General features: G+C 45.6%; 1 protein-coding gene across 1 annotated transcript in view; it reads left to right on the top strand.

Annotated features, from left to right (window-relative positions):
- Positions 1-18,456, top strand: part of LOC124519571 (protoheme IX farnesyltransferase, mitochondrial) — a 137,409-nt gene that overhangs the window by 2,525 nt on the left and 116,428 nt on the right. Inside the window, exons 2-3 of the mRNA XM_047089911.1 lie at positions 2,664-2,797; positions 4,977-5,298. Coding sequence (XP_046945867.1) covers positions 2,664-2,797; positions 4,977-5,298 — 456 coding nt within the window. The remainder of the gene's footprint in view (positions 1-2,663; positions 2,798-4,976; positions 5,299-18,456) is intronic.

Here is an 18,456-nt window from a genome sequence, read left to right as displayed (position 1 = left end):
TAAGGTCATGATCTCACGGTTGTGGGATCGAGCCCGGTGTCAGGTTCTGTGCTGAACGCGGAGCCTGCTTAAGGTTCTCTCTCTCCACCACCCCACCCCCAGCCTCGTGCGCGCAGGGACCTGCTCGCTCTCTCTGTCTCTCTCTCTCTCTCTCCCCCTCCCCACAAAAAGAAAAGCTCTACTGTCGTCTTGACTCAGTATTGGTGCGAATAGTGGATATGGTCACGTGTTTGCAGATTTTTAATGTTAAGTATCGTAAGCTCTGTGGACCTTCAAACCTATATTTGCTTAAGTAGGGCTGAAATGTCTTTCAGTCTCTAGGCACTGATGCATAGAAATACAACACGTTTTGACCGAATGAAGTGTTTTCATCGTTTAAATGTGAGGTTTCCGAGCTGTTTTTTTTTTTCTTACTACTATTCTGGAAAATCTAGGTTTGACACACTTAACCTTGAGAGATATTTTCCAGGATGGTTCTTTCCTTCCCAGCAACTTGTACTTCTCATTGGACCAAATGGCCTCAGAACTGGTTTTAAAATCCTATCTTTCCGGGGCGCCTGGGTGGCTCAGTCGGTTAAGTGTCTGACTTCAGCTCAGGTCATGATCTCATGGTTCGTGAGTTCGAGCCCCGTGTTGGGCTCTGTGCTGACAGCTCAGAGCCTGGAGCCTCCTTCTGATTCTGTGTCTCCCTCGCTCTCTGCCCCTCCCCCGCTCCTGCTCTGTCTCTGTGTCTCTCTCTCAAAAATAAACATTAAAAAAATTTTTTTAAGTCCTATCTTCCCAAAGAACAGTATCAAGGCAATAAAAGGAAAATTATACACCATCCAATTAAAAAACAAAAAACGAGCCCTTGACTATCAGAGGACTCATTTGAAAGGAAATTTCAGAGGACTGATTTCAGTGTCGCTCTCCCCCTCCTGTGTGCATATGCAGGCAACGCACACTCACACGTATGGGAAATAAGTATTTCATAATTCACTGAGGTCGGAGAGTCTGATTTCAGTGAAGAAGTGACATCTCCAGTCTAAGATAATTGCCATGTGTTCTGAGGGGCAGTGATGCTGCTACCCACAGTCCCCGTAGGTCACGTAGGAAATCCAGACATCAGACGTTATCTCGTCATTGTATCGAGAGCACTCTGCTGAGCTCTTGGAGCAGAGGTGAGTAAAGGGGAACCCCTGCCATCAAGGAACCCCCAAATAAGATGGCGGAGACACATGGAAAGTTTCCGGTAAGAAGCGCCACTGAAAAGAGTTTAATGTGCCAGGAGGGTCTGAAAATTTGACAGGCAGAGAGCAGAGGCAAGACACCAAAAGCAGGGAAACATCGACAAAGAAGGACAAATTGTGAAATGTGTGGCGTGCCTAGAGGAGAGTAAGGAGTTACACACACACGTCTAGGCCAGTAAGGTCTGTCCTGGGCTTCCAGAAGAAACCCTATCTGTTACAACCCATCCATGTCGAGATACTGAGACAGCAGTGGGAAGTAGGCATGAGGACCCTAGAAATGAGTTGAAGATTAGAAGTTACCCTAGAACTGCATTTGCTCAGGGACAATACGCAGTGGGGCACGGTTGTCTTGAATTGGCCACCCACAGCAAGACATGATGGCACAAAAAGCTGAGAAGCAATGAGTGAAGGTGGGGGAGAACCAGAAATATTTAGTGTCGTGGAAGTGATAAAACCCTCCCCTTCCATGGCCTTACACAGAAGCATTGGATTTGTTATTTGGGAGGAGGTATGGTTTGATTAAAAGCCAAATTCAGACACAGCTGTTTTGCTGCTTTTTTTTTTTTAATTAAAAAAAAATTTTTAATGTTTATTTATTTTTGAGAGGGAGAAAAACAGAGTGTGAGCGGGGAGGGACAGAGAGAGAGGGAGACACAGAATCCGAAGCAGGCTCCAGGCTCCGAGCTGTCAGTACAGAGCCCAATGCGGGGCTCGAACCCACAAACTGTGAGATCATGACCTGAACCGAAGTCAGACACTCAACCAACTGAGCCAGCCAGGCGCCCCTGGTTTGCTTCTTTCTGACATGATTGATAGAGCCCCATTTCACTGAGGACTGTTTCACCTTCCTTTTGGTTATTCGTCTTCCCCAACGTGGCCAAAATATTAATCTGAAATGTATTTACCAGTTTATTGTTACTGAGAAAAACTGTCTCTCATTTTCTGCCATTTTAAAACATGTTCTTTGAAGTTTATTTATTTTGAGAGGAAGGGGGAGAGAGAGAATGGCAAGCAGGCTCTGCACTGTCAGCGCAGAGCCCAATGCAGGGCTCGATCCCACGAACTGTGAGATCCTGACCTGAGCCGAGATCAAGAGTTGGACATTTAACCAACTGAACGACCCAGGTGCCTCTGTTTTAAAAGTGACTGACTTGTTTATTTATATTTTCTCAAAAAGATCAACAGTGCGGGCATTACAGCATTTAATATACTAAAAGCGTAATGATTCCCAAATGGAAAATTTCCCATCCCTGCTGAAGAATTACGCTGCCTTGGTGAACCACTGCAGTGATTGGCAAACCCGATCAGAGGTCTGACCCATCACGCAAGCGTTGCTTACCGCGGTGGCCGGCTTGGCTTCCGGGTAGGTGCCGTCAGCATTTGGTGAGGAGCACTAATCATGGGAGCATTGTTTTCCCCTTTTCTGTGTTACAGGTTGGGTGGGAGGATGTGTCTGGTATCTGGAAGGAAGAGCTATGCAGGAATCCCCTCGCGAGTTCATGCGTCTTTTCAGGAGCGTCCGTAAGCAGTGGATGACATTTCAACACTTTACCTTCCTCAGGCGCATGGTATGTTCAGAAGCACACTCCCCACTCTGCTGCTATTTGCCTTTTCTTTCTTTGTAGGAGGAAATTTGAGACATTCCTGTTATCAGAAGAGCCGTAAGAAGTGCTGCTTGAAAAAGATTTTTATTTAGTGTCCTCTCGAGTTTATCCAAAACTTGAATTCCTCGTTTTGATTATTAACTGAAACCAGAATAACCCTGGTGTCCAAGGCTAAAAGTATGATCGTGAACTTATTGATAAAGTTTGGAGAAAGATTGGAAACTTCTGGCATATTTCACCTAGGGTAAAATTAGGAAAAGCTGAACCGTTATCACACATCTCTTTAAATTCTTTAAGGTTCTGTGAATGTATCAGTAACGTAGAAATAATTTCTTTACCAGTGTGACCTGTGTTCCCGCATCAGCCTTGCATCCAAAAGTCTTTGAAACGCAGGCACTTCTGAGTAGACTCAAGCAAACTGAGATCTTGTCATTTGCTAGGGACTTTATAGTGAGCTTTGCTCATACATCTCGGGCCTCTGGGCTGGTTCCATGATCTCGTGGGCCACAGGGTAACTTACTCCTAATTAGCAGTGAGGACATCTGCCATTTTCTCAAATAGAAAAGTACAGAATGGAGAAATGAGAGCTGAAAACTCATAATTATGACACAGGTATGAACAGTTAGCAAACTCATCCTCTAAAGTCTGATTTGATACTTCTCTCATCTTTTTTAACTTAGAATGCCCACCTTAAAACTTAAAAGTAACAAAATCTTAATGAAATGTTATTTTGATAAGAGATTTACATTTCCAGAGATGTTTAGATTTCTTAAGTTGGGGATCAAGGATAATGGATATTTAGAAGCATGTATATAATGCCTTTTTTTATATAAATACAACTCTGGTTCATTCACGAGTTTTCATTCCTTTCTAGGACTAGTGTATGTCATTTCAAGTCTTTGTGACGTAACTGAAAATCACTTAACTGGTTATCAGAATAGGTGGGTCCAGGTACCAGGGACACATACAACTAACTCGCCCTTGACTTTGTCACTTTATTTCTGAGCTTTGGTTTTCTCTTCTGTAAGTTAAAGAAAGAGATAATAATGATCATGATCCATTTTCTTTTTTTTTTCTTTTTTTAATTTTTTTTTTTTCAACGTTTATTTATTTTTGGGACAGAGAGAGACAGAGCATGAACGGGGGAGGGGCAGAGAGAGAGGGAGACACAGAATCGGAAACAGGCTCCAGGCTCTGAGCCATCAGCCCAGAGCCCGACGCGGGGCTCGAACTCACGGACCGCGAGATCGTGACCTGGCTGAAGTCGGACGCTTAACCGACTGCGCCACCCCGGCGCCCCTTTTTTTCTTTTTTTAAAATGTTTTTTCAAATTTAATTTTGAGAGAGGAGAGAGAGAGACAGTGCAAGTCGGGGAGGGGCAGAGAGAGAGGGAAACATAGAGTCAGGCTCCAGGCTCTGAGCTGTTAGCACAGAGACCGATGTGGGGCTCGAACTCATGAACTGCAAGATTACCATCTGAGCTGAAGTCAGACGCTTAACCAACTGTGCCACCCAGGCGCCCCAGTGATCCTTTTTCTTAAATAGCCTTTTGGAAGCTTAAATAAGATACACAATTTATAAACTGTAAAGATATGTATTCTGTAAAACCAGAAAGGGCCCTACTATGTTAGTAGTTATTACTTTTCACTGGTAAGCAGGAGAGATTGTTGGACTCTACAACTCGTGTTCTTCCCACATACACAGCGCTTTAATGTCACTTAGTCCTGAATTCTACCCCACCGCTGAGCCCCTCTCTGTTTGCCTATGAACATTGAAAGTCGACAGTAGGTTTGACTTGGGCTCTCAATGATAGAAAACTTTTTCACCGTATTGGACGTTTAACCTCCAGCTTGTGGTACTGTGTTGAGGAAAATGCTGGAGGGTATGAATAAGAAATAAATTTCTAGGACTCTCTAAACCATAGAATTAAAAATCGCTGCTGAGGCATTATAGTCTCTGTACCTCTTAGCATAGAGATTTCCTTGTGGAAGACATTCTAGCATTCATTGATTCAGCATACGTTTACAACGGTTGAGGAAAATCTCTCAAGTCCAGTATCAGACTGACGGACGGTGTTACTAAACAACCGTCTAAGAGCCTTTGGGGCCTTGGGTTGATAGTAACGTGTACTTTTTTTATTTAGTATGTCACACAACTGAACAGAAGCCTCAACCAGCAAGTAAAACGGAAGCCAGAACCCACAGTGTCCCCTTTCCTTGAGAGAAGCTCTTTGGCTCAGGCCAAAGCAGAGACCTGTGCAATGAGACCTCTTCCACCCCCCCACCTACCTTTATCCAGAAAGCCCAATGACAAAGAACTGCTGGAACTGGAATCGGCCTCCGTAATTGAAGGCTCACTCGATGTGGGAAGAGAGACCAAGGATGAAAAGCAGTGGAAAGAGATGAAACTCCATTTGGATGATTTGCCAGGAATCTTGGCTCGGCTGTCCAAAATCAAACTCACAGGTACGTTGCTTTTCCTGTATCGTCAGGTTCTTGCTTAAAGCCTTACTTGTGGTCAGATGCCGCCGCCCCCAAAGGAATATCTTCAAACTGCTGATCCTCCATTGGTGGTTTTTGCTGTCTTCAGCGTAATTGAGATTTAAAACCAAGTTTTCCAAACTCCGTTTACACGGAACTGTAAATGGTTTTGCACCAAACGCGTGGTACTAAAACTAGTCTCTCTCTTACTCGCAATTAAAGTACAATGCCTGTCCTGCATATTTCTCATCTTTTGCGTTTTTACACCTGCTGTCCTTTAAAGCTGCAGTGGGATAATGAGTTCGGGTTGAGGCCTGGAAACGAAAATCCCTGCACGCCTGTGCTTGGTACGCAGCAAACCTGCGGTGGCCACCAGGACTCCGAGCTCACTTCTGGGTTTTGCTTCTTGTAGGGCCTCTGGGATTGTCCCAGGCATGTGGAGATTTAGCGCACTTCTCTCAGAAACAGGTCTGGAACCAGATTTTCGTTGCCTAAGTCTAGCAAACCGTACCAAATTTTACCATACGCGTTGGGTATTAACCCGTAATCGTGTCAGTTGGTTGTCAACAGCCACCAGTGACTCAGGCGAAGCTTCATTGTTGGCATCCCGTCTCGTAGCTAAGCGTAAAAGTAGCTTATTGTGGGCTAACCCTGTGTAGAAGGTGGGGTCTGGGTCATCCTGCAGCTTGAAGACACGGTCTCTCCTCTTCTTGGACGAGCATAGGGAGAAGTATAACGGGCGAAACATAAAGTTAAACCAGGTACTCTTTGAGGAGAGAAGTGGGAAGTAATGTTAACGGAGTCAAAATGGAGAAACGAACAGATGAGACAGAGAGGCTTTTGAGAGTAGAGAAAACCAGGGAAAGCGGGGTGGTGGTGGTGTGTGTGTTTCAGGAGAGTTGAGCCTGAAATCCAAGGTGAAAGGAGGCAAACTTCTTTCCTCAGTGACCGAGGTCACTTAAAGAAAATCCTTTTTTTTGGGGGGGGGTGCGGGATGGAAAGTAGGCATAGGGAGTTTGACGGGAAGAGCTGAAGAGTCACCGTAAGACTTACCCAGTGTAGCTCTAAAACAGTGAGACTGATTCCAGGGGCCTCCTCGCAAACATGCCTTAGTTCTTTCCAGAAGCTAAGCAAGGAATCATCACATTTCACCGAAGGTTGCTTTCGTCATTTATGTAAGTGGCGTATCGGTGCTGCCATGGTAAGAATGACTCCCGAAAGCGATCATGAGGATGTCACCCCAAAAATGCGTCCTCCCAGTCTGAAGGCAGCGGAACTGACCTCCGCCACCAGCAAGAACTTCTTGCATTGTGTGCACCATCGCTGAACGTGCCCACATCAGTATCCCCCTCTCATCCTGCAAATCACTTCTCTCTCTGTCTCTCTCTCTGTCTCTCTCTCTCTCTCTCTCTCTCTCTGTCCCATTTCTGGCAGTAATAGCAGCATTCTTTGCTTCCCCCAGACCGGAAACCTTAGAATCGTTCTTGAGTCTTTGCTGCACAATCTCCCTTCCTCTCTAGTCTGACATCCAACTGTTAGCGTAGGAGTCTTTTGTAACGCCTATGAGATTTCTCATCCGATTTTCTGAAGCTGCCACCCTAGCTGAGGTCCAAATCATAAGATGTCTGCGGTTACTGCAGGAGCTCCTGGCTGTGATCTCTGCCTCTCTTCTTCTGCCAGACCCACTTTCCTAAAACACTGCCCTCGTGTGTTCCTATCCTACCCAAGAGTCTGCAGTCCTTCCATATGGCCTCCCTCCTCAGCTCTGCCAGACCTGAGAGGAATGATGAAACTCTTCCCCATAAGCAGACTTTTTCCCCCCACCCTGTCCTGCCCGTTAACTGGTCATTACACCCACCATACCCGTTCCTCCTGCCCCTCTTGTATCCAGTTAGCGCCTTTCAAGGCTTTTCCATTAAGCCTTGTCTTGCCTGCTCTTGGCCCGAGTCTCCCTTCTCAAAACTTGGAATATGGCTTTGAAGTCCAGCAGAGTGGAGTTCAGATCCTGGCGAGGTCATTTACTAGTCAACTGAGCCTTTGGGCCGTTTCTCAGCCTTGTTGAGACTTCTTCGTGTAGAGCAGGAACAATGATTATCAGAGTTAAATCACATGGTGCATTCAGAGTACCCAACAGCATGCCCGACGCATGGGAGCACCTTGAAGGTTAGTTTCCAAATGATTACAGGTAGACGTCTGCTTGTCTATTTAACGTATGTTATATTTCCCTTAAGATGTCTGCGGGCAGACATCGTGCCATCTTGTTGAGTACGTAGCTCTCTACGTACAGTGCTTCTCATTTATAAGGACTTGATTGTAGGAGGGAAATTAACAAATTGAAGTTGTCCGGAGGAGGGCAAGTGCAAGGAAGAGGGGGGCTGGAAACCCTGTCACTTGGGGCACGGGGTGGTTTTTCTTGGGAGAGAGAAGGGAGGAGGGAGAAAGCAGATGAGGGAAAGGAGAATGAAGACACCTATCCAGCGTCTTCCAGTGTCTGTAGCGCCTTTGATTTAAAGGAGCAGTGCTGCTGATTTACAGTTGAGAGGGCAGAACGGAGGGACTGCACATGCCAGCAGCGTGAGGGAGAGCTCGCAGGAGAACGATCGGGTGTGAAACGGGCTGCCTCAAAAGGCGGCGGTCCTCGTCCTTGGAACCATCCACACGGAAGCAGATCATGTGTGACAGAAGTTGGAGTGGGGACTCCTGCATCATCAAGGGGGTGGAACTCGATGGTGCTAATACTAAGAGCCTGGCTCTCCTTCGGTATTTGCGGGGCATCTACCATGTACCTTTGCGCTAAGTGCTAAAGATACAGAGATCCAGGACATCTGTCCTCACAGAGAAGCTAATAGTCTGGTGGGGGAGATTTTGTAGGTCTGCACGTGTATAAAAATAAAACCACGGTGGTCAGATGCATCTGCGTTTCGAACCCAGAACTTTTGGTGACCTTTGTGACCTTGGGTAATTGACTTCACCTTGGAACGCCATAGTTTATTTTTTTTTTTTAATTAATTTTTTTTTTCAACGTTTATTTATTTTTGGGACAGAGAGAGACAGAGCATGAACGGGGGAGGGGCAGAGAGAGAGGGAGACACAGAATCGGAAACAGGCTCCAGGCTCTGAGCCATCAGCCCAGAGCCTGACGCGGGGCTCGAACTCCCGGACCGTGAGATCGTGACCTGGCTGAAGTCGGACGCTTAACCGACTGCGCCACCCAGGCGCCCCTGAACGCCATAGTTTCTTTACCTGTAAAATGGAGAGACTGGTACTCACTTTATAGCCTCATCATGAGGATTAAATGAGACCAGCATGCCCAACACCTTTTAGGCACTTAATTAGCAATTATTAATACTGTTATTTTTACTGTACCCATGCTTAGAGAAATCTGTATTAATGGGTGCTGTATTATAATGTTAATGGAGCTGTGTCCTAAGGCAGAGGGGAGACCCAGAGGAGGGATTGTTTCTGCCTGTGAAGGGGGTTGAAGTGAAGGGGTGTTTAAGAGATACTGAAGGCCAAGGATTGTAAACAGAGGGAGAAGGCGTTGCAAAGGCAAAGAAGTTGGGTACATCCTGGAATATTCTGAAAACTGGGGATATTATGAGCAATGCAGTACAATTGTATGTGACACAGAAGAGACACTCACTGAAAGTTTGAAGAGTTAGGCAGGGCCATGTTGCCATGCTGGCGTGCATTTCACGCTAAGGAGTTTGGCTCCCATGTCTCAGCTGCGGGAAGTTCTGGAAAGTTCTTTGGAGGAACATACAATCACTTTGTGTTTTGTCTCGTGTTTTTTTTAAGTGGCTTAATTATTTCTCAGCTATTACAAGCTTATTACAACAGAAATTCAAATAATACAGAAGCATGTATCTAAAACAGAAAAAGTACCCTTTAGTCCATTCTAGATAAAACCCCTGCTTGAAATGTAGCCTCCTGTGTGTGTACAAGTATGCAGATCTGAACTGATAGGTATGGTTGTACATTTAAGAAAAATTTTTTTTAATGTTTATTTATTTTTGAGAGAGAGTGCGAGCAGGAGAGAGGCAGAGAGACAGGGAGACGTGGAATCTGAAGCAGGCTCCAGGCTCTGAGCTGTCAGCACAGAGCCTGACACAGGGCTCGAACTCAACGAATCGCGAGATCGTGACCAGAGTTGAAGTCGGATGCTTAACCGACTAGCCACCCAGGCGGCCCTATCGTTGTACATTTTATGGAAATAGGATCATCACACATACACACATACACACAGTTCTGCAACTTGCCACTTTCTTTTAGCTTTGTAGCTTTCACTCAAAGTATTTATTGCTGCCTACTATTCCATTATGCAGAACTGCCATTATTTGCTTAACTAACCCTCTACCAATAAACATGTAGGGTGTTTCCAGTTTTTTCTATTAAAAGCAAATCTGTCGCTAACCTTTTTTTTAGTGTTTATTTATTTTGAGAGACAGAGCATGCACACGTGCGAGCAGGGGGAGGGATAGAGAGAGAGGAAGGGAGCATCCCAAGCAAGCTCCACACTGTCAGTGCAGAGCCTGATGTGGGGCTCGATCCCATGAACCATGACACGAGATCAGGACCATGAGATTCTGAGTGGAAATCCAGAATTGGACGCTCAATAACTGAGCCACGCAGGCACCCCTCTGGTTAATTTTTATGTTCATAAGTCTTTGGATAATTTGTGTGAGTCTGTTTGTAGGACGAGTGTTTTGAAATGTAAGTGCTAGCTTTAAACTTTTTAGTTTTGATAAATCTACCAGTTGGTTCCTTGCAAAGGACAGTAATAATTTATATGCCCTGTGATAGCGTGTGGGAATCTGATTCCATCTGTATTCTGTGCTTGTACATAAAGCAGTTTTTATCAGTTTTGCCTACAAGATAACTGAAAAAGATTTTTGTGTGTATTAAGTTTCATACTTTACGGGATTTAACACCTTTTCCTCTATTTTGATCATTTGTATTTTTTCTTCTATTCTTTGTTTCTTATCTCCTTAGTCATTTCTTACTGACATTTTTTGTGATGTTTTGTTGTTTTGATTTTTCCCCACTTAGATATTTAACTTTTATGTATTCAACTTTATTAGTTTTTTTGTTTTTTTTTAATGCTTAGATATTTTTTTCTGCCCTGTGGTTATAAAAGCATTCACTCATGTTTTTTACTTTACGTTTTACTTTACCCGGTACTTTTCTATTTTTACCACATTCTCTAAGGTTTGGGGACCATGTCGAATTTAGTTCCGTATAAGGAGTAAGATTGTTTATGAGAACTGTGGTAGTGATATCACTGAGCAAGAGTTGCCTGTTTTTGTAAATAAAGTTTTATTGGAACACAGCCACATCCATTTGTTCTATGCTGACATCATGCTGTGTTGGCAGAACTGTGTATTTGTGATAGAAAACTTATGACCTGGAAAACCTGAAACTTTTCCTATCAGGCCCTTTAGAGAAAAAACCTTGCTGACCACGGCTATCGAGCACAGGCCAGTGAGAGGCAAGAATGATGGCCAACAGTGGCGCCTGGGTGACTCAAGTTGGTTAAGTGTCCGACTTCGGCTCAGGTCATGATCTTGCGGTTCCTGAGATCAACCCCCACATTGGGCTCTGCACTGGCAATGTGGAGCCTGCTTGGGATTCTCTCTCTCTCTCTCTCTCTCTCTCTTTCTCTCTCTTTCTCTCTCTCAAAATAAGTAAATACACTTAAAAAAAAAAAAAGAATGGTGGCCAACAAATCAGTGGCAGTCAACTGAGATGTGATTTGGGCTGAACTAAGGCTGTGGTTCGGCAGAGGGAGAGAGAGAGAGGGACTGAAGAAACAGAATGAACAGAACCTTATGTAGAGGTGGGGGAGTGCTGTGGAGACCTAAAATAAAAGTTTAAGACGCAGAGCCGCGAAGAGTTTGGTTGCCTCGAAGCAGGCATTCTGCAGTTCTCTGGGCCCTGTGCTCTGTATTTTCCTTCACCCAACTCTGTTCTCTCAGAGAGAGCACAGTGCACTGACCTCCGGGCCAGAGTCCCTGCGTCCGAATCTTGGCTCTTACTAGTTGAGCGACATTGAGCAAGGTCCATTTAAAAAACAAAACAAAACCAAAACTACAACACCCCGTGCCTCAATTTACCGACCTGTAAACTAGAGATAACGATACCTACTTCAGAGCGTTGCCGTGAGTATTAAATGAGACAAAATTTGTAAACTACATAGAAGGGCTCTACTTTTTTCTCAAGTAAAAGGTAAATTTGTTACCTGGGCATTTGAGTGTGAGTTTGCCGTCCCTGCTCTCGAAAAGCTGCCCCCTTTCTGGGAGGGATACACGGTGATATGGAGCTGGAGAGTGTGAATCCTGAAGGAAGAGACAGGTTGGAGGGGGAAGAGGGTGAGTTCAGTGGATTTTGAGTCTCCACTGGCATGTCCCCAGTGGACAGGTGGCTGTGGAGGACGGGAGCCCGGTTAGGACGCGGGGCTGCAAGACTGAAGGGTCCACAGCGTGGAGTGGCCACGAAACCGTGGCAGTGAGGACAGTGGTCGGCGGGCAGCGCGTCCTGACCAGAGAAGAAGGCCAAGGACGTTTGGGGTGCATCCCCTTTTAAGGATTGGGTAGAGCGTGTTAACAGAGCCTGCAAGGGACTAAACAATCAGAGGAAGGGAAACAGGAAAGGGCTTAGTCACAGAAGCCAAGAGAAGACACGGCTCATAAAGGAAGCGACGAACGCTTTTTTTTTTTTTTTAAGGTAGGCTGCACTCCCAACGTGGGGCTTGAACTCACAACCCTGAGATCAAGAGGTGCGTGCTGTCCCAACTGAGCCAGCCAGGCGCCCCAAGAAAGAGATCAACACTTTTCAATTTTTATTTTTGAGAGAGAGAGAGAGAGAGAGAGAGCATGCGCACAAGTGGGGTAGGGCGGCGGGGGGGGGAGACAGAGGATCTGAAGCAGGTTCTGCACTGACAGCAGAGACCCTGACGAGGGGCTCGAACTCACCAACCATGAGATCATGACCTGAACTGAAAGTCGGACGTTTAAGTGACTGAGCCACCCAAGCACCCCGACATCAACACTTTTAAATGCTAGAGGTCTGCTAAGATGGCTGGCTAGAAAGAGCTATCTTATTTGGCCATCAGTTGAGTGACTGCTAACTCAGGACATAATTACTAGCATTTCCTCTTAGAGTCTTAAATGAGGTACTTGAAATGATTAATTTAAAACAATTCCTTAAAGTTTATTTTCATAGTGCTCACTTCTTTAGGAACGGATGGGAAAGCCTGATGATTGGTTTAGGGTCAGTCTTTTGGGTGGGAGGCCACACCTTCTTTCCTTCATCCTGGCTCTCCCTGTGCCCTCTTCCTTTTGCGTACCTCACAGCGTCGCATATCTGAATAGGCATTCCAGATGTAGGGTTTGCTATTTAAAACCCAGTGACTGAAATCTAAAGCAATGATTGAATTACTCATTCAGTAGTACCTAGTGCGTTATATAGCGTGCGTTCACTCATCGGTTCCCACGTGTCAGCGTGCTAACAAGCATACACGGCCCACGTGTTCAGACGACACTTCCTGGCCGCCTTCCCCGGGGATTCAGATCCTGCAGGCCTGGGACAGGACCCAGAGATCTGCATTTTTGACAGGAATGCCAGATGATCTGACGCAGGTGGTCCCGGACCACCCTTCGAGCAAGTGAAGTAGGTGTTGTGCAGGAAGAGTGGCGATCCCAGAGCCAGCGGTCTGGCTGGATGTGGGGAGCACTCATGTCGTGAGAGCCAGAGCGGCCCTCGCGACCGCTGGCAGCAGGAAAAGCCAGCTGGGGCAGGATCTGGACCACACAAGAGATGGTTGCAAAAGCAAGATGCACCGAGGAGAAAGGGAGCAGCAGCGTCCCCTGGAACCACAGATGGAGGAGTCCCAGGGCAGTAAATTTCCCCTCGTATCATGTTATGTATTCCATGCCCCAGGTTTCTGGACGAGCTAATTGAATTAAAGTCATTTCCTTCTGCTTATTCCATTTAAAGAGGCGGCACCCTTTGGGTGACCCCTACCCTCTTCTTTGACCTTTCACCTCCCCATTTAGTTTATTACTTGAATTCACACATGTCTTGGAGTCAGCAGGATTTTTTTTTTTTTTTTCTTTAAGAAACTCCCTGGTATCTATCAATTGATTTCTTTCGGACTCTTAACATCTTGGGCCATTCATTTATAGCTAATGATAGCCGAGACAGAAATGTCTGAAAGTCAGCGATCACCGTTATAGAACTAGTCTTTCTTTGCCTCTCTTTGTTTATAGCTGTAATATACCAAGGATAATTAACTATAGAATAAGTGAATGGGCCACGTAGTGATCATACTTCTATTTCGTTTGTAGGAGAGTAGGATCCCTTGACCCTTATGCCAGGATCTGAGCCAAATGTTTGCTGGTAAATGGTGCACCATTTAAAGGTTTTTGTTTTTTTTTTTTAGTTTTTTATTTATTTATTTTTTGTATGAAAGGAAGTAAGACTGAATTTACAAAGAAGAAATAATATGTCTCCCTTGAGTTCCTCTTGCCAGCTGAGCTATTTACAATATGTTTTTGGAGTTTGTTGCAAGGACCACACTGGGTTGAAGAGATTTTATTTGGGTTAGGATCACAAGAGGCTTTGGTGACTCAGCTGAGTTTATACTTAATATAGGTCAGTAAAAAGCCAGGCTTTTTTTTTTCCCCCCCTGAATAACATCTGTGCTGAAAAGCTACAACCTACTTTCTGAGACCAGAACACGAAAATAGATTGTTAGAACCAATAGGTGATCCTGTCGACGGGACTGATACAAACTACAGTCTATCAATGTGTGGATTTTTACCCCCTGGAGTCTAGAATGCCTCTTATTAAAAGAAAAGCAACAAGAATGGAGGGTGCAATTTCATTTTACGTTGCTTGTGTCGTTTTTAAAAGTCAACTTACTGCAGTCTTCAGCTCTGTGTAAGCAGCCTTTCCCATTTGCCTAAAAATATTGAGTGACTAGAATTATATTCCTGAATTTTCATTTATATCTTCACGTAATTACCTTAATAATTATATGCTTAGTAACTAACTTTTATTTTTTATTTTATTTTTTAAATTTATTATTTTTAAAAATTTTTTAAAAATGTTTGCTCATTTTTGAGAGAGAGGATGAGAGGCAACATGAGTGGGAGAGGGGTGGCGGAGGGAGGGGACAGAGGATCGAAAGCCGGCTCTGCCCTGGCAGCAGCAAGCCCGGTGTGGGGCTCGAACTCACAAACTGCGAGACCATGATTGGAGCTGAAGTCGGGTGTTCAACAAGCTCAGCCACCCAGGCGCCCCTTATTTTCCTTCTTTTAAAGTTTATTTATTTATTTCGAGAGAGAGGGTGTCGGGAGGGGCAGAGAGGGAGGGAGGGAAAGAATCCCAAACAGGCTCCCACTGTCAGCACAGAGCCCTGTGTGGGGCTTGAACCCACGAACCATGAGATCATGACCTGAGCGGAAATCAAGAGTCAGATGCTTAATGAACTGAGCCACCCAAGTGCCCCCAAAATACGCTTTTTCAACTAAACTCGACCTATTTGGTGGGTGAAGAATGGCTCTGGAGGTTTTTGTTTTCTAATGTTTATTATTTTTGAGAGAGAGACAGACAGAGACAGAACTTGAACGGGGGGAGGGGCAGAGAGAGGGAGACACAGAATCCAAAGCAGGCTCCAGACTCCGAGCTGTTAGCACAGAGCCCAACTGCGGGGATCGAACCCATGAAACGTGAGATCATGACCTGAGCCGAAGTTGGATGCTTAACTGACTGAGCCACCCAGGCGCTCCTGGAGTTTTTAAATTTGTATTTAATGGTTGCTGTGGCCTGAGGAGATGCAGAGGGAACAGGCTACCAGCAAGGGAACATTTTCCCGGAAAGTCGTTTCCACTGTGTTTTTGAAATCACAGCACCGGTATCTTGCTTCCCAAGTCTGGTTTTTAGTGGCAGTCTGCCCCTTCCCTCAACCGTCCCCAGCCTTTTTTTGGGTGCTTGCTGCCTGCCGGGCTGAAGAGTACCCCCTGTGTCAGGACATAGTGTTAGGGGGTGTCATGCTACATCAGACCGATGCTCTGAAACGTTTGTGCCTTGTCTCAGAAGTATGTCGCGGCAAGGCCCTGCTTCCTTTTTGGTGTCAAGACCACTTTTCTTGCCTCAAATGGTCCTGCTGGGATGGGGAAGGGACTTTTCATGGAATGGGCCCATCCTGCCCATGGTCCACCCCCGCCTCTGCCCCTTGCTCTCTACCTCTCCACGTTAGGAAGACATAATGGGTACCATCAGATGGCCTTCCCTTCACATCTTTCTCTGTTCCCTTATTAGTTGGTACTTAGGTATCCAGTTTTTTTACCAATTAAACAATAAAGCAACTGTCTTCAGCTCAGTTTCACCTGCACCATATTTGACAAACATTTCTTGAGGGTTTTGGTATATCCTCTCTACCTGATTTATTGCCGATGCAGGTCTTTCTCTGGTTTTTATTTTTATGCCTTCATTTCCGTTGGTTTCTGGTAAGGGTGGGCCATGAGGATGCCTTCGCCTGTGTTCTAAGTTAGATGACAAACAGATGTATCTAGGCTCTTCTGTTTTCAGATGATTTAATTGCTTTAAATCAGTTCGATGTTAATGAAATTGATTGCGAGTATAAGATGCTACTATGGTTGATGCCAGAGGAACGTGAAGACACATTTCGTGAGGCTAATAACCATTCGCAAAAACTACCGACAAGTTTGAAGAGGAGAGAGAGGAAGAAGTAAACGAAGTTGCGGACGGGCTCGGCTGCACGCAACCGAAGACTTGAAGAACAGTGACTCAAATAAAGGGTTTATTTTCTCTGGTTTCAAGGCGTCTGGAATGATGAAGTCCAGAGCTTGTGCTATGGGAAGTTGTCAACATACCTGGCTCCTCCCCTCGGCTGCCATTTTTCACCTGTGGCTTTTGTTCTCAGGAGTGCAAGGTGACTGCCACTCCTCCGGGGTCACAATGAAGAAGGGGGACATCGTAGGAAGGCAGAAACCTCCTTACGAGACTCTGCCTTTGTATCTGGGAAGGAAAGCTCCGGACTGGGGCTTCTCCTTGCGTCTCGCTGGCTAGGACTGTACAACTTGGCTACCTCCGGCTGCAAGGGAGCTTGTGAAGCGTGGCCTCCTCCTTCTGTCTGTCCAGCGCAGTCAGCTGTCGGTAGCCACCTCCATCGTGTCCTCAGAGCGCCCCTCAGGCTGCCTCATTATGCGATGCATCCTCTTCTAGGAGGAGGACGTCAGGCCGCCCGTCTCTCTGCTGTCCGCTTTTCCGAAGAAGACAGAACACCACCACTGAGTCCTCCCTGGGACTACGCCACACGGGTGCACCTCGAATGTAGTGTATTTAAGTGAAGGCTGGTTCGCCAGCTCGACATTCCCTTTTCCTGTCGTGGGTGTGGCTGTTCGCTGATGTGCCAGCACTTTTTCCCCGTCATCTTCTGTTTTTAAAATTTATTTACTTAAATTCATATTGGTTTCAGGAATAGAACCCAGTGATTCATCCCTTACATGTGATACTCAGTGCTCCTCCCAACAAGTGCCCTCCATCCTACTCATCACCCTTGTAGCCTTTCCCCCGCCCCCCCCTCCAGCAACCCTCACTTCTCTGTATTTAAGCGTCTCTTATGGTTTATTTCCCTCTCTCTTTTTATCTTACGTTTTCTTCCCTTCCCCTATGTTCATCTGTTTTGCATCTTAAATTCCACACGTGAGTGAAGTCATATGATATCTGTCTTTCTCTGGCTGACTTATTTTGCTTAGCATAATACCCTCCAGTTCCATCCACGTTGCTGCAAATGCAAGATTTCATTCTTTTTCATTGCTGAGCAATATTCCATTCTATATATCCATAAATATAGAGTATAATATGTATACATATGCATACCACATTCTCTTTATCCATTCATCCATCGATGGACATTTGGGCTCTTTCCATACTTTGGCTATTGTCGATAGCACTGCTATAAACATTGGGGTGCATGTGCCCCTTCAAATCAGCATTTTTCTGTCCCTTGGATAAATACCTAGCAGTGCAATTGCTGGATCATAGGGTGGTTCTATTTTTAACTTTTTGAGGGACCTTCATACTGTTTTCCAGAGTGGCTGCACCAGTTTTCAATCCCACCAATAGTCCAGAAGGGTTCCTCTTTCTCTGCATCCTCGCCAAGATCTGTTGTTTCCTGAGTTGTTAATTTTAGCCACTTTCAGCATTCTTCACGGAGCTAGAACAAACAGTCCTAAAATTTGTATGGAACCAGAGAAGACCCCCGAATAGCCAAAGTAACGTTGAAAAAGAAAACCAAAACTGGAGGCATCACAATCCCAGACTTCAAGCTGTACTACAAAGCTGTAACCATCAAGGCAATCTGTAGGAAGGGAATCTGTATCTTTTTTTTTTTTTTTAATTTTTTTTTTCAACGTTTATTTATTTTTGGGACAGAGAGAGACAGAGCATGAACGGGGGAGGGGCAGAGAGAGAGGGAGACACAGAATCGGAAACAGGCTCCAGGCTCCGAGCCATGAGCCCAGAGCCTGACTCGGGGCTCGAACTCACGGACCGCGAGATCGCGACCTGGCTGAAGTCGGACGCTCAACCGACTGCGCCACCCAGGCGCCCCGGGAATCTGTATCTTAATAGCCTGTCTGGTTATTGATGGTCCCCAGATCCCACCTTGAGAAACTCTTCCTCTCTGGAGAACCCATTCAGTGCCCTCTCCCCTACCCTGACGCTGGCTATCAGCAAACTACCTGGCTTCCCATTTCTAACAGAAACGAAGGTTTTGTTCTCATCAGGAGACTTCCCGCTACCCCGGTTCATCTGAATTTGCTCCTGTCACTGCCTTTTCTCCCCTGTCCTCCTTTCCTTTCCCCCTGCAACCTCTGGTCACTGGACAGCTCCATCAGCGTGATACCTGGGAGTCCTGTTGGTCCTGCAAGTCCACACAGATCTCCCTCTGCCTGGGAGGGTGTGTCCTCTGAATCTCTAGGGAGGACCAAGCCCTTGCTTCTCATCCCTGAAGGTCAGACTTGCCCAGGGGCCTGGTTATCACTTTGGGCTCTTATCAAGGGCTTGGTTTCTAGTTCAAAGCAAAGTATGCTAGCATCTTATTTATTGAGATTA

Source organism: Lynx rufus, unplaced genomic scaffold, assembly GCF_022079265.1.
Source record: "Lynx rufus isolate CCGP_SWC_20201006 ecotype Redwood Valley unplaced genomic scaffold, mLynRuf1.p SCAF_28, whole genome shotgun sequence".
Lineage (NCBI taxonomy): Eukaryota > Metazoa > Chordata > Mammalia > Carnivora > Felidae > Lynx > Lynx rufus.
Note: the sequence above shows the minus strand (reverse complement) of the source record. Positions and strands in the feature narration are given on the sequence as shown.